This window comes from Egretta garzetta, unplaced genomic scaffold (genome assembly GCF_000687185.1).
Source record: "Egretta garzetta isolate BGI_Z169 unplaced genomic scaffold, ASM68718v1 scaffold30, whole genome shotgun sequence".
In the NCBI taxonomy this organism is placed as follows: Eukaryota; Metazoa; Chordata; class Aves; order Pelecaniformes; family Ardeidae; genus Egretta; species Egretta garzetta.
In genome coordinates, this window is record NW_009258383.1 from 7,332,348 (window position 1) to 7,348,723 (window position 16,376).

General features: G+C 38.7%; 1 protein-coding gene across 1 annotated transcript in view; it reads right to left on the reverse strand.

Moving 5' to 3' along the window:
• THSD7A (thrombospondin type 1 domain containing 7A) overlaps nt 1-16,376 on the reverse strand; it is a 197,281-nt gene that overhangs the window by 95,535 nt on the left and 85,370 nt on the right. Inside the window, exons 3-5 of the mRNA XM_035897219.1 lie at nt 6,618-6,866; nt 4,866-5,047; nt 2,964-3,032 (exon numbers count right to left, since the gene is read on the reverse strand). Of these exons, the coding sequence (XP_035753112.1) occupies nt 2,964-3,032; nt 4,866-5,047; nt 6,618-6,866 (500 nt within the window). The remainder of the gene's footprint in view (nt 1-2,963; nt 3,033-4,865; nt 5,048-6,617; nt 6,867-16,376) is intronic.

Genomic DNA, 16,376 nt, shown 5'->3' on the forward strand with positions numbered 1-16,376 from the left:
CTAGATGATCTCCCAAGGTCCCTTCCAATCCTTGTGATTCTGTGATTCTCACTTTTTAAGGGGAAAAGGGAATGAAATATTATCACCCTATTCCAGTTTCCCATGTTGCCTCCTTTGGCACAGTTTTACACTGTGTTGCTCCACATAATGAAGGCACGAAGATGGCAGATAGTCATTCAACATTACTGCCTCCAGCTCACCAATCTCTTAACACAAAATAATACGAGAACAAATATTCCAACATTTGCATAATGCTATGTTGGAATTAAATTTTATGACAGAACACTGAATTTTACAATAAGTTTGACATGTGCACCTAACGTGCATGATAATCAACATAATATGCATATCTTGAGCAGAACATGGATATAAATAAACATAATTTGCCTGTAATTGAATTTGTATTGAATAGTTTCTAATAAAAAAAAGAAAAACAGTAAGTAATTGTTAACCATACTTTTTTAACCTTGATTTAATCGGGGAATTGCCCAAGTGAAACAGTTGAAATTAAGGGTCAATTACACCCCTGAGACGCAGCCTTGCTTCAGGGAACAGAGAAAGTGTTCTGAGGAAGGCTGTGCTTCATCTCCAGCCTGCATCAGGATAAAGCACTTACCATCACACTAGTTCATGGGATGTTACTCAGAAAAATAAGACACCTTTCATGATGAAGCTTTAAATAGCAGATTTGCATATTACAGGTGTTCCATATCTCAACCAGATTTTTTAAGAGTCTGCCAATAAAAGGTACTACTGTGCTACTGTCGCAATCCATTTAGCTTCAGGCTAAATTGTGATGGTCCTGAAATTCTAAAATATGAGGAATTGTGACTGTGTTTGGTTTTAAAGAGTCTGACTTAAGTAATAGGAACGCTATTTCAATTTTTTTGAGGTATCTGTCCAGTAAGAATTCTAGGTCTTGTCAGCGAACATTATTAAATAAGCTTATCATGAAAACACCTACTGAAAATATCTGCCTTTTCCATCACTCATTAGAGTGTAAGGGAAGAAAGAAGTGCTTTGGGGACGGATAAGTGGTATCGATAAATCTCTCAATATGCCAAAATGTTATTGAAATGCTGTTCTTAGAACATAAGTGATGTGTGAATACCTGCTACCAGATCAGTTATATATTGCTTTTAAAACAAAAGAATTCAACAGTAGGACGAAGAAGTTATATCCCAGATTATTAAAAAATGTTTTCATCATTGAATACTCAGGGTGTATTTCACCCAGAATTACTCAGAATTCTTTCTCTGAGATGACAGTAAAATAAGGAAACTTAGCCTTGCCTGGGTATCTTATAAACATCTCATTCCCATTAATTTTAATGGATTTCTTCCAGCATCAGACAAGTATAAAAGAGCTCAGCTTTTGCCGCTTGTTGCTTAGCAAAGATGCTTTGAGAAAAGATGCTGGATGCAGAAATTTACAGTTTGAAACCTTGTCTTATCTCTGTCATTTCATACTCTCTTGTGTCAGCCATAAAGATTGTTCTTTATTCCTTGGCAGTGGTGCTGAATGCTGATTAGACTGTGTGTAATACTACAAGCTTGGTGTGGAGTTTGCCCAAATTTTGGGCCAAAAATGGCAAAAGCGAATCTATTTCTCCTTCCATCTAGCTAAAAAACTAGACTCAGTTTTGAATTAATTTCGGGTTTGAGGTAGTGACCTAAAAACTAAAATGAGATTCAATAACCATGTCCTCAAATCATCTACTATATTAGGAAATTTTAGCTGAACATATTTTATACCCTTGTAAAACACCTCCCCGAACAACTGCACTTTAAAAAGAACTGAAAAGGGAGAACACAGTTCTGTTCTTAAGCATTGGCTACACTTCTCGAGGTCTCAAGCTCATCATTCTTCTCCAGGAACCCTCAACAGACTAGTGCCCAGTAACAACCAGGCTGACAAAGAGAGTGAATTTGTATGTGGCTGCATCAGCATGAGACACAACTTCATATTCCTCCCTATGGTCATTTGTCACACTGGTTTCACAGCAAAAAACAGAAGGAAATTTCTCCAACTCAAAAAAAAGCAAGAAAAACCCAAGCCCAAATCACATTATGACCAACAATAAAAGAATACGTGTTCTTTCCCCATTTTCTACAATGCTGAATGCTGTCATCAAAAAACAGCAGATAATTTGGACCTGATCCTCTAGGCAACTGCACAACTCCATGCATGTAAGCAGTTCCTCTCTGTTTAACAGGGCAACTAGTATGTGTTTGCAGATGTACAATACGTTTATGCCCATAAAGGAACATTCCTCCCATCCTCATTCTACACTGAGGGTTTTAAATGCACTTGGAAAAAGATGACACAATCTACCTCATCGGCTTACCATGAGAGAAACTTCATGACTAAACCAGTTAAAACAGGTGACTAGAGATGAAATAATTTAAGTCAGTGGCAAGTAAATGGCAGAATGACATTGGCCTCCAGGAATCTTGATTGTCAGCTGCCTAATTACTACACTCCTTCTTCTTCCTCAAGTCTAAATTTCTGAATTCTGGTAGGAGATAATACAGACCTGAATGTCATCAGGGATTCTGGTTCAGCTAAGCAATAGAAGTTCAAATTCTTACTGGAGCCCTAACTCAGTGTTTTAAGTCTACAAAGGGGACTGGAAATAGCAGCTACAATGAAGGCAACGAAGCAACTCCCAGCGCTCAGAATAGAGAGGAAAATCAGTCACTTGCTAAGATGGTTCAGGAGTGGAGCAGGGAACTCTCCTGGTGTCCTATATGGCTCATGAACTTCACTAGGTACAGTTCAGGCCTGTTGCTTTCAAACTGATCTGAAATTTCCTGAGAATGCACAAATCCATTAAACTATTTCCGAACTACATAAACATGTTAATTATACACTTACAGCCAATGTAGTTCTCCCGAAAGGGACGTTGCCTCCTTTGCACAATTTTGATTGAAAAGCCAGGTCGGGGGCCTTAATTTACCTACCTGTTATTTCAAAAGTGATCGATAGCAGAGGTGCAGCACTAGCCTTCGACTTGCTCTGTGACTGACTTTCTGAAATAACAGGGAAACGCCACCGTGAGTATATGAGAACAGAGTTCTGCAAAGCAGCCTTACCGAGACAGCATCCACTACAACCAACAGTAAACTACACTGAAATGAAGGCGTTTCCCCACACCTAAAACTACTAGGTGTCTCCCCGGCTTTTTCCCATCCTCAAATTACTCGTAGTTTTCAAATGGTATTGCTTTTAGAGGCACTGATTTGCTTGTTCCTAGGAGGGCCTGGAGAGAAGCTCTTGCCCACACTGAATCCAAGATGGGAGGGGAAGAGAGAGGGAGGATGAGCTGAGAAGCAGCTTTTCTGAAAATCTGTCCCCTAACACGGAAACACCCCAGAGCTCCTTTTTAAACTAAGACCCACTTCACCCCTAGTTTGAGCTCTTGAAAAATTGTTCTCATGTTTATGCATCCAAAGACTAGTTACATTTTAATCAGCTTTCCGGGGCCTGCAGAGATTACCTCCTGATGGGCTCTGCGTATTCCTGTCACACTCTGATAAGGGCAGATTTCACACCCGCCTAAGCCGGCGAGAATTCACAGCCTACCAAAATCCTAATCATCATTCTGAACAGTAAGCTGCCACTGATTTTATTGTTACCTCTCCTTAGCTGGGAGGTTTTACTCCTTTACTCTAAGGCAGGGCCATCTAAACTTTATTCGTCAGAGGTGATTTGCTAAAAGCCCTGGGGTGGAAGCTGATTTGCATTAAACGAAGAGGCTTGAAAGCTTTTTCTTTAATAAATACAGATGTGGGGCCCACAGAGCACACAAGTCACACCCTACTGATCCAAGCAGTCACGCTGAAATGGATGTCGGCATTAATATTCCCCGCAAACTCTACCTCTACAGCAAGTTTGAGAGTACCTTTAACCCACAGCAGAAACCTCACTAGCCTGCAGTTTCGTCAGCCTTGGTCTAAATGCTGTGTCACATATGACTCGTATAATGATTTCGCTTTTCCTGAAGGATGTGGCTGTATTTATTTATTTATTTTAAAATAATACCATGTGTTCGCATGAAACAGCTACAGAAGAGGATAAAATGTAACTAACAAGCTAAAGGCATTTAGCTGAATTCACTCATTTCTAATTCTGTAGTGCTGCATTAGTATGCAGAAGTAGACGTAACATAAAATACTCAGGTATTGTTCTTAAGTACATATATTACCAAGCAAATTTCATAAATTTTGTCTCTTAAGCTATTCCCTCTTTTCTTAAGAAGCTGTACAAGCTGTAACAGTGACAAGGCATAACCTTTTCTCTTTTTCAGTTAGGGAAACAAACCCATGAAATTATATTGGCTTGAAATAAAGTGACTTAAGAACTTGGCCAAATGAAGAAAAGAAGGAAAAAAAACCTAAACAAAAAAAAATAATTCCCTGAGAATGAAATCTAGTCCCATTTTTATGTATTTCTATATTAGAGCTTACATGCCAGAACTTACATGTTCCATCTGCACATCAAACTGCACAGGTTCATCCCCCATCTGAAGGGCACACAGGAAATTTACAATAGAGGAAGGAACCAAACCTGGGATTTCTGACCCACCTTCTCATGCTCTTTCTTATTGAGAGACACCCTTCACATAAGACAACATTTTTCAGTAGATATCAAGAAACAGTAATTTGTAGCTAGGAACCAATATTTGCAAAATAGAGAATGAAACTCTGTTACTGTAATTAAGTATTTTCATCTGAACTAGAAAATAACAGTAACCTACAAGGTAAGAAGGCACTCATGACAGAAGACAATGGCTGTCAAGGAGCTCTGGAATGCTGAAGTGCTCTCATTTCACACTAATTCAATTGCAAGTGAATCAAATTTACCTTCTTTTTCCTTGAGGGTATTTAAATAGGAGAGGAGATTTTCATTAGCTTGCACGCAGTACATTTCCCTGGTTTGAATGCCACCTCCGCACAGTGCTGTATGATTTCCTCGCCTCTTGTCCTGTTGGCTAAGGAGAGGATCGACGCGGCATTCTGTCCACTCTGTGGCCCGCCAACCGTACCTGGATCAAATTTGGTTAATTTGGTCTTTAGAAATCATGAAGCTATTTTACACAGCATTAGGTTATACAAGCTGAAACACCTTAATAGCTTTATTCATTTTCTAAAAAGCCTAAGCCTCATAACTTTTTGTACACAGAGATGTGTTAAGTCTGATATTTTATGTGGGTGGAAACTTTCCCCCTATTATTTCACTTTTAAAATAATTACTTTTTAGGAAGATCTTTTTCTGTTAAATTCCTGAAACATACTACACATAAATATTTTATTGGAGGGAGGAAAAACTTGATATACAGAGACATATACTCTATGTTCAGATAAGCTAACTTTCAAGATTGTGACTCTCAGCATTTGCTTAGAGCTAGACAATTTATATGAACCAAAGCCAAAATATTAAAGAAATGTGCGTGCCGAGAAACATAAGGACCAGAAAAGGAGAGGGGAAAAAACCACAACAATCCAACCCCTTGAAAACAAACTCAAAAGCATCTTGTTCATCTTTGATAAGAGAGACAGAAGTTGCTCCTGAATATCAAGCTAAAACTATAATTGTATTTTTTTTTTTTATAACTTCAGAAAAACCTTTCCGTAAGTTCCTTTTACACTGTCAAGAGGAAGACGGCTCTGCAGTACTAAGCATCCCTGCTGGGTACTGATGAATGATGAGAAGCTGTGAGCTTTCTAATCAGTGAATGCACAGGAAAGATCTGTGACTCCCAGTTAAAACTCCAATCAGGATTATGAACTGCAAGAAATGCCACAGAATTCTCTGTCCAACGAGTACTTTAAGGCTAAATCAAGCGAACTGCTTCCTAATGTGGCTGGAGATGGGGAAAGATGACATTTCAACTCTTAAATGAAAAATATGTACCACAGTCAAAGACGCTTAACATCAAATGACATTTCCCCAGACCCTCTTCTCAGTCTGATAAAGCACAGTTGGGACTTCAATATTAATCTTGATTAGTTGATAAGGATTACAGCAATCTCTTGAATCATAAAGTGCTTGCTGTCATTTCTCCTAAACTTTAAACAGGGTTAATTTATTTACTGTCAGTTAGCCTCTCTCACTTTCCATTTGGGGCCCAGTCCTGCCTTTGTTGTGCTGAATACAAGTCTCACTAAAAAAGTCTGGTTGCTAAACAGATGTTTATCACCTCTCTCCTACGTTCAGCATTTTGTCTGCAAACAGACAAGTACTTCAGGAAACAATGATTCTGGTAGAAATGTTATGCAGGGAGAAGATTACTGACAAATTAACACAATTAATTTATTATGGTCTTGACTGAGCCTGCATATGTGCGAATGTTTTCTTTTAAAAGTTAACACTAACAAAAAAATATGTTTTTGTTATTTTTCCTGTATTCAGAGGAGGAAGCGATTTCTCTGTAATAGCAGCTACTTGCAGACCAGCTTTTAAGAGCAGCACTGAATAAGCAAAGGATGAAAAGAAATAAAACCAAGCCTATTATTTCTTTAATAATGATTTGGTTGATATTCCGTCACCAGGCGTGTGCGCTTAATTGAAATTCTTCATTTTAGTATCGGGAGAACTGAAATAAACCAACTTACGTAATGCACGGTGCCACACCATCTCCTTGAGAAACACACTGCTCTGTTTCTTCTAATTGTGGGCATTCACTTTCACCGCCGACAGGGAGCTGTTTAATGGTCCGTGATCTTGTACGATTCCCTTTAGGGGTTGTCATGTCAAAGCAGGTTTTGGAGCAGGGGGTCCACTCTGACCACTCTGACACCTGGCACTCCTTCGTGATCACACAGGACTGGAACGTAATGGGCAGCTTATCTTGTTTGCAGAAGCTGTAATAAGAGAGCATTAAAATTTTGGGCACACCCATTCACAGTCATGAACTCCTATGGAAAAGTGATGTCCATTATAACATGCAAAGTCAGTAAATATTTCTAAAACTGTTAAGTTCCAGTCTACATGTATTTGACCCCAAAAAGTCAGGCAAAAGGGTTAAAATGACTCAAACCAGATAAATAAGATTTGCTCTAGAGGTATAAAAGAGGAAATAAATAATTTTTTCACTGCTTAAGTTTTATTTTTAGGTTTACTCAATTATTGTTCCTGGAACAAAAAGGAAGTGAAGGATCAATAACAGAGATGGCTATAGAACGTTTTTGAAGAGAACCAAGTGCTCAATGTCATCTTCTCCTCATTTCCAGACTACAAAATGTTTAAAAACACAGTGTCAGATATATTAAATACTCAGTCGCTAAGAATTTACTTTGGTAACAGCTGGTACATTGCCACAGTGATGCCTCATGGTCTAAAGGAGAACGACCTCTCCCTTTACATAGAGCTTTCCCTGCTACAGTGAATCCATAGCCTTAATTCCCTGTTCCTCATGTAGGCTGTCATTTAATTTCCATTCTCCATCTCATTGCTTCATTCACATATTACATAGGTCGTCAGCAAGATTTTTTCTCTCTAAATACCTCTGCATTTTAAAATGTTACGTGCTAACTAGAAACTAACATTTCTACTTCAAAGACTGATTCACAATAGGAAAATGAGCAATAGAGAAGCTAAACTACAATTAAAGTTATCATAACTTTAACTCCTTAATTACAATTACAACATAAATGTATTTATTATGTCTGTTTTGGAATAAAACTCTGGCTTCAGAAGTAGTTAAACAGGCAGGAAAAAGATTTGTTGGCACTGCAGATGGCTCAATGAAACGCTCTGTCCAATACCAGTCCTATAAACAACACAACAAAGGCTCATTTTTTTCCTTTTAATAGAATACAAAATAGTACAGAATAATGAATATTTACCACAACTTTGTCGCTATAAAAAATTTTATCCTACCCATATATCCAACACCACGTTGAACTACTACTAACGAAATTTTGTATTACTAGAACTAGGGGTACTCGATGAGACTAATATGAGATTTACAAACACGGTAAATGGAAGTAGTTCTATACACAAGAGGCAGCACAGTTTCACACCTTGCTAACAGAAGATCCTGGTTGTGGACAGACAGCATCAGCAGGTTCAGAAGGAGGCTGGATGAATTTGTGGGCAAGAGGTCTATATATGGATACTAAACATCTATATATAGATGACTAGGCAGTGATATACTAGCCACCATCCCTAATACATTGACTTTGGATACTGGAGAAATGCAAAGAGAATGGACTGCAAAAGGCAGCCAGGACTCATATGCTTGGTCTGTAAATAGCATCTCCCTTTACCACTGCTGGGCTTGACAGACCATAGGGGATTACTCAGCAGGGAGTTTCTTATGTTCTTATTATGTGAAAGGAGAGGGGGGGCAAGAAACCCTAACACATGATAGACAACGTTAATTCTGCTTAACAACAGAAACTACACCCTGTTTGGGGTGAAAGAAGCTCAAGGCTTTTGAGAAAATTATTCTGTTATTAAACAGACTTTTTTCACCTCCATATAGCCCCATCTGGCATAGGACTACAGTACTGTCCAATTCAATACTGCAGTTTCTGTTCTTTTGACAAAACTTAAAGACTCATTTATCCCACAAAGAGACACATTTTAATGACTGGAGAAAAGATCTATTCCTTATGGTTTCTAACACGGGCAGTATTTGCAAATCCTTCTAGAGAACAGATGATATGCCATCACCTCCCAAGTTCCTTTCCAATGTGACTCCTTTGAGAGCAGACAAAACCAACCTCTTCACTCGCACTGTGACTGGGGCCGAGTTTAATTACAGACACAGATTGCCACGGAACATGGACAAAAGTGCCACCACAAAGTAGCTTTGATGCGGAGTGAAGAGATCAATTAATGATGTGTAATATTCCACGGGTTTTGCATCTGCTTCAAAACTTCACTGGGAGAAGTGTTACATGAGAAAGACTAATATTGATTCTCAGAAGTTGTTTTACTAAATAAATACATATATAATCTTTCTTCACTGAAGCTACCTTCAACCTGCCTGTGTCCTCTAACTGTCTGGAGCCCTAAAGGTGTCCCTGGCTGTGACAGTCTGCAATTTGTACACAGTGATTGCTTCCTTCCCTTATCAGGGAAGTCTCCACCACAACACAAAGGGTTCGAGTTCTTTAGGATGATGGATGCATAGGAGAAATGAGACCTTTAGATGCAATCAAGCTCAAAGATAATGCACTTATCAGTTTCTAAAAACAATATTCTGAGCCAAATTCAAAAGGGACTTTTATCACAGATTTTCTGAACAAGATGGGAAAAAAAATTACAAAATTGAGCCAATGTACTGAGCAAGAAAATGTTTTCCCATAACCATAATTGAAAAAAGCCCACTTTAACAGAAAATAGTCAATCAACTCTTCTTCAAAATTAAGGCCAGCTCTGCAAACTAATATTATTTATTAATTTTTAAAGGATATAATCACTCCCTGAAAAATTATTATAGGTACCAGGCACTTTTCAGATTCCAAGTACTGTTAGATCATTCACAAAGAATTTAACATAGGCATTACTGCAACTTTAGATAACAAATTTTCATTTCACAGATCCTTAAACTGTAATTGCTATACATGCAAAAAGACTTCCTGAAGTTTCTAAGTACCCCTGTAATCTCAAATGTCACGATGCTGAAGTCCCTCTGTGGATCATGATACAAAACGTTTTTAAAAATTTAGACCTAGATTTGTTCACAGGACTCAACTGATGCGTTATTTGGTCAGTGGCATAGATTCAGCAGGTTAGTACCTTCCACTTCATGCTCATTTCATTTTTTATTAATAACTGTTGTTGATATAGTTTATATAATTAGAATGATCATTTTATCTTGTTTGTTATTAATTATTTCCATATGCAGGTATGAAGAGGACCCAAACAGAACTGTACCATGTTACTACCTCCATTGTTTATTTATGATCCTTGAAAAAAGTAAAGCAATATAGTTAAAGCATGCCTCACTTAAAATAGTTACTTATAAAATTAATCAATTTTAAATGAAATATAAAACAATTAAGTTCTTAAGTTCTTGTAACCAGAACATAAATATTACTAGGGAGATAAACAAGAGGCAAAGTGAGTTATCCATTTATTTTCTTGCTTGCTTATTAAAACCATGCACCATTTGCAGTATTACGTAAATACTGAAAAGTACCTGATACTGTAAGTCACCAGCAAACAATCTCTTTATTATTACACATACTGTCATATTATTTTTGTGAGAGGGCAGAGACAGTTACCATTAGCAAAAGAAATGTCAGACAAGGAAACCAGCTGCTGTTTCATCTTTTAACACTTGGTTTTCTTTGAATAAGTTAGAGAAACTGTGAGAGCTAATTGCAAATGGCCATTACCAAGAGTTGTCCGTCATATTGCAGGCAGCAAGAGAAGATGTGTTGCATTCTAGATCAAGTAGGGACTAGAGAAGAGTCATATTTAAACTCTCAGTATCACAAATCTCTCTAAACAAGACCCTTTAGTTAAATAAATTTTTATGGAAGTGCTTCAATCTCTTTGAAGGTAAAAGAGTGTCTTCCAGAACAGATTACAAATCCTTTCCCTCACTACCACCTTCCCTTGTCCCAAGTGCATGTATACCTATTACCTGCAACTAAACTAATCTACACTTAACCTCACGTTGCATCTCTACATATCCCCTCTTCCCAGGAAATTTAGGAACAATGAATTTGATGTTCCGAAGTCCCCTCTCATTTTTGAAAGATCTTCTTTCTTTTTCTTTTTTTTTTTTTACTCGACACCTTTAAAATATTTGCAAAAGATTTTCAAACTTTATCTTACCAAGAGAAACAGATGTTTCTCAGACCTTTCAGTGCAGATGACTACATATAGACAGTCATTCATAATAAAAGTTACTAATACTGTATTGTATAAAAATGCTAACTCTGAAAGGTACATGTGCCATTTAAAAAGTTCGGCCCATGTAATATGAGAAGGTTGGTCACATTTCCTTTGTCTGATCCAAGAACCTGCATAGATTGATTCTTAATTGAAACCTGGGAATGTCTTTGTTACATAAAACAGTGTCTTCTGTGTTTGGTACCTAACGTTACAGATTTGATCTCCACAAAAAATTTAAAGCTAAGATTAATTTCACGTAAATTGCTCTGCACTTTCTGATGGATTTATGCATCTGATTTAGTTACCCAAAGTTGGATGAATCTTCTCACAGGAAAAAAAAGCAAATGGGCAGGTAACAGACCAGAAGATAAAAATAGGCAGTTAATATTCATTTCATTATACCACCCACACCACTAGAAGTTCTGCGTCAAACATCTCCATGGTCGTTCTGTAATATCTAAGCATATGCTGTAGGCAAAGTTAGCCATTCAAAAAGTGCAGGAAGTGCGCAAATAAGTCCTCACTAACAACCCAGTTATTCTGTCCAGATAATTGCTTGGGAAGCTCAAAGAAAAGTACAGGAGTTGCATTAAAATGCTATTAGAAGCCAACAGAGCAGACTGAATACAAGAAGAGGTAGCACAGGAGTAACATGTAAAGTCTGTAGGAGCTTGCTCTCAATCCAGTGAATCCACTCAAAGGACAGTGTCCTAGGTGTCATGTCTTTTGGCAGGGAAGAGGGATTCATACAAGTTGAAGTAAAGCTGCGGTTTGAGAAAGTACCATTTCAGACAATAGATAGATATAGTGGGGAACTGAAGCTTAAGGTATATAAGCACGTAGATAACATAGTGAAAAGAGAAGGCAATCCCAAGCAAAAAAAAAACCAAACAAAACATCACAGCGGGTGAATGAGCCCTCTTGCTATTAAGCTAACATCAAACCCATTCCTGACCTCAGAGACTTAGATTAGATAAATGAACTAAAGAAAAAGGCAGTGAAGGTTCGAAGGGCAAAACACAGAACATAATTGCTGCTCAACCTCTGTTGGAAATGTGTGGTCAGGAATTTGTGTCTACTCACGTTCCATAGCCTCATTTTTGCTCTTACAGCAATAAATAAAAACTAAATATCGCTTTGGATAGTAAAGTTCCCCCTGAGGACTTTAAAGTAATTTATGGGATAATTAAGGCTACGGACACATAGAGCTGGAAGCCTGATGCATAAGCCTGGAGCAAGTTTCACCATAATACCTGTGTACAAACGAGCAAGATGTGCAGTTGAAAGCAGTCTCTTCATTGGAAGATAAGCTTTTAAATGTGTGATAAAATTAGATTAGTCAAGAGGTAAAACAATTCCTTCTGAGGCATCCTCAATTTCTATTAGAGAGTGAATCATGCTTTTACAATTTTTAAAAATCAGGACAACTTGATTTTATACGCCAATGACCTGTTTGAGTGTCTGTAATCTCAGTCTCAAAATTTATCTTTTAAGCTGTGTACAAAAGTTTTGGAAGAGACCATTGGAAATTCCTCCTCTATAAGCTCAACTAAGAAAAAGAACCTTATTTTTTTGTTTTATTTTTTCCAATAAAGTCATGCATACTGCATGCATAAAGCCAAATGTGTGGCAATGCATGACCATAGGACTGATCTCTAAATTTGCACAGAATGAATAGGAAAAATAAATAGGTTTTAAGCAAGGCAGTAGGACTCATTTTACTCCATGAGCTATACATAACTTGCTTGCACAGCTAAGAGATTTTCTACTTTTGAGTGTTTCCTCCACACCATATTGGGCTGAAGAAACTAGAAAGAAGAGTTAATGAGAAAAGACAAACAGCAGCATGAGAATGGCTGAGTGGTTCTAACTGCTAATCCATGCAGTCTGATACCTGCCTTGGCAGTAGCAAATAGAGGGCAAAAATGGAAAGACAGCAAGTATTTGGTCACACTTTCCCAACATACCCTCTGGTTTTCCAGCAAACTTTGGCTGAAGGACGTCCTGAACACAAGTTGTATCTTTGCACTGGAGAACCCTTTATAGAGTTTTCCTCCATGAAATAGTGTAAATGCTTTCTGAACCCAGATAAGATTTTGGCACCTACATAATCTTGGAAACAATGAGTTACATGACTTTGTTTAGTTGCCGATAACTGTAGATAGCTATTTTTGCTTTAAATTGCTCCATTAATTTAATTTTCTGGCTTCAGGCCTTCCATAACCATACTCTATTCACTTTCTCTGTAGCATTTGTGAGCTTAGAGACTTCTATAAGATCTGTCCTTGACTGTCTTTTTGTTAGGCACAAGAGTTCTTTCATTTAGTCTCGTTTTATTTGAACAGTTTTATCCTGCAAGTATAGATCCTTTCTACTGGATGTGCAACTTTGAGATGTAAAACTGGCCCGGATTTGAGGGCTGTTCAAGATTCATTCTGAGGCCACTCCCAAAATATCTGCACATTATCTGGACAATCTATAAGTCAATGGAAATATGAATCCACATATCCAACATATTAAGGAGACATTCTTCTGAAGATCAGTTTGATGCTTTTCCCAGTACAGCTGCTCTTCGTGTTCAAATTTAACAGAGCTCCAATGTGAGGTTTGCAATTTAAATCTAAAATTGTACAGTGGAGAACACATCCTTTACAATAAATTCAATTAATTCACCCAGTGCTGATATTTAACAAGAACCACTAGTTACTGGTTTTACCTATAAAGTAAAGTAATAGAGCCCAATAGACAAGGTTAATGCAAGGCAAATAATCACTTCAGTAATTTTTGTCTGCACTATTTCACCATATTTTCTCTATTCCTTCACAGTTATCAACATTCAGCTTTGGCTTTCTTTAATGAAATTAAATTGAATTAAATAGTTGTCATTTACTGTATACATTCTCCTGCGATTCTGATATATTTGTTTTTTCTCCACTCCAGCTGATTTCCCATCTGATTACATACAGAGATTTCCATTGTTCTGAAATGAATAACATGGCTACGGTTCAGGAAAGCCATGGGTTAGAGCTGGACTGAAAAGGACTTAAGTAGAATTCTACCTGTAAATCAAAAACTGTAATCTTTCAAACCTGGATCAGTATTTAATGTGGTAGTGGATTATGTCCACAGGCTCGCTGCTCCAGTCCTGGCATGGCTGACCTAGGGTGGAAAGCAGACACTCCTATATCTTACTGTCCTCACGAGAACTCAGCACAGCAGGCATTATTAAGAGATACTCAACAGACATCTACGTTGTCAGACACCACACAAAAAACTAGGAGGAAATGGTATTCTTCCTCCCCTCGCCTCTCTCATGCTACATTGTACCACGGGGATTAGATATTGCATGCCCTTCATGATCAAGAAGGGCTGCGGGGTCAGAACCCACTCTGTTGCTGAGGAGTTCAAGCCCAGCACCTTTGGGGAAAAGGAACTTTATAATTCTTTTTGAAGAAGGATATTCCATTTTCAGCAAAAAATACAAACTCTGCTTGTATTCCAAAAGAAAAACCCCAACAACATAATATAATAATATTTTGAACACCTAAGACTGACTGAATGAATTAAAAATTTGAGAATAGTGAAGAAGACATAACCAAAAACTAGGCTAACTGCCTGGAAGAAACCCATACTGAGCACAATATGAGAAGGTTCCGGGGTTCCGAAGAAAGAGGGAGCTGCTTCTGAAGGTCTCAGACCAAAGCACAATCAACATGTTAAAGAAATCCAGAACCCTTTAACAGGTTTTTAAGCGGCTTCATCTAAATACTAAGGAAGAAAAGCAAAGGCTGTCTGGCAGACAAAAGAAAACACAGTGGGCTCCCTCAGAGCAGAATAATTTAACCATTTCCTGCCCTTGATTGTCCTGCGCGCCATCAGGCATCTTCCACAACCAGCTGTACCATCAGGAACATTGAGAGTCTCTCTTGCATTCTTGCTGATCTCATGAGACATTACATCATTGAATATCATTAGCAAAATGGTTTTCAGTCTTTCCCACCAGCCACAAGATGAAAACTACTGACATGCAAGCCCATTTGACCAAACTTCTCTGCAGGAAGACTTGGAACGTGACAAATTGCTTAGAGAACACCAAAACTAGATGCTACTTTAGCACTTGAAAACCAGAATTGCACATACAAACACACAGACGCAGGCTTGTAGAGGCTGCATTTTTGAATGAAGGGCAAACTAAAGCTAGAGGAAGCTTCTGGAAAAGAATCAGAAAATAAATTTGTGATTCAGGAAAAAAAAAAGAAAAAAAAGACAATTAAAAACCCTACCAAAACAAACCACTAAGCTGGACAAACAGACATCCTACAGCCATGAACAAACATTGATCCAACTCCCAAAGAATACTTAAAACAATAAAGAAATTAAAGCAGGATTTGAATACTTCTCTCAGTACACTGCTTAAAGTTTGCTTAAATCTCAGTAGATTGCTAAAAGAAGTGAGAGACTGCAAGGAACCGTACTGGGTTTGCATGGCCAAGTTTTGGCAGCAAGCAAGGCTGCAGGGGTGGCTTCTGTGAGAAGCTGCTAGAAGCTTCCCCTATGTCTGATAGAGCCAATGCCAGTCAGCTCAAAGACAGACCCATTGCTGGACAAGGCCAAGCCCATCAGTGACAATGGCAGCACCTCTGGGATAATGTATTTTTAAAGGGGGTAAAAAAAACCTCACACAACTGCAGCCAAAGAGAGGACTGAGAATATGCAAAAGAAACAACTATGCCCATGACACCAAGGTCAGTGAAGAAGGAAGAGGTGCTTCAGGTGCTGGAGCAGAGATTCCCCTGCAGCCTGTGGTAAAGACCATGGTGAAGCAGGTTGTCCCCCTGCAGCCCACAGAGGTCCACGGTAGGGTAGATATCCACCTGCAGCCTGGGGAGGACCCCATGCCAGAGCAGGTGGGTGCTCAAAGGAGGCTGTGACCCCACGGGAACTCTGCACTGGTCCTGGCAGGACCTATGGCCCTGTGGAAAGAGAAGCCTACACTGGAGCAGGTTTGCTGGAAGGACTTGTGACCCCAGGGGGGACCCAAGCTGGAGCGGTCTGTTCCTGAAGGACTGCACCCCATGGAAAGGGTGGACCCACACTGGAGCATTTTGTGAAGAACTGCAGCCATGAGAAGGACCCCACACTGGAGCAGGGGAAGAGTGTGAGGAGTCCTCCCCCTGAGGAGGAAGGAGAGGCAGAAATGACATGTGATGAACTGACCCCAACCCCCATTCCCCATCCCCCTGTGCTGCTGGCAGGGAGGAGGTAGATAATTCAGGAGTAAAGTTAGACCTGGGAAGTAGGGAGGGGTGGGGGGAAGGTGTTTTAAGATTTGGGTTTATTTCTCATTACCCTACTCTGATTTGATTGGCAATAAACTAAACTAATTTCCCCAAATCTAGTCTGTTTTGCCCATGACAGCAATTAGTGAACGAACTCTCCCTGTCCTTATCTTGACCCATGAGCCTTTTGCTGTATTTTCTCTAACCTGTCCAGATGAGGAGAGGAGCAATAGGCTT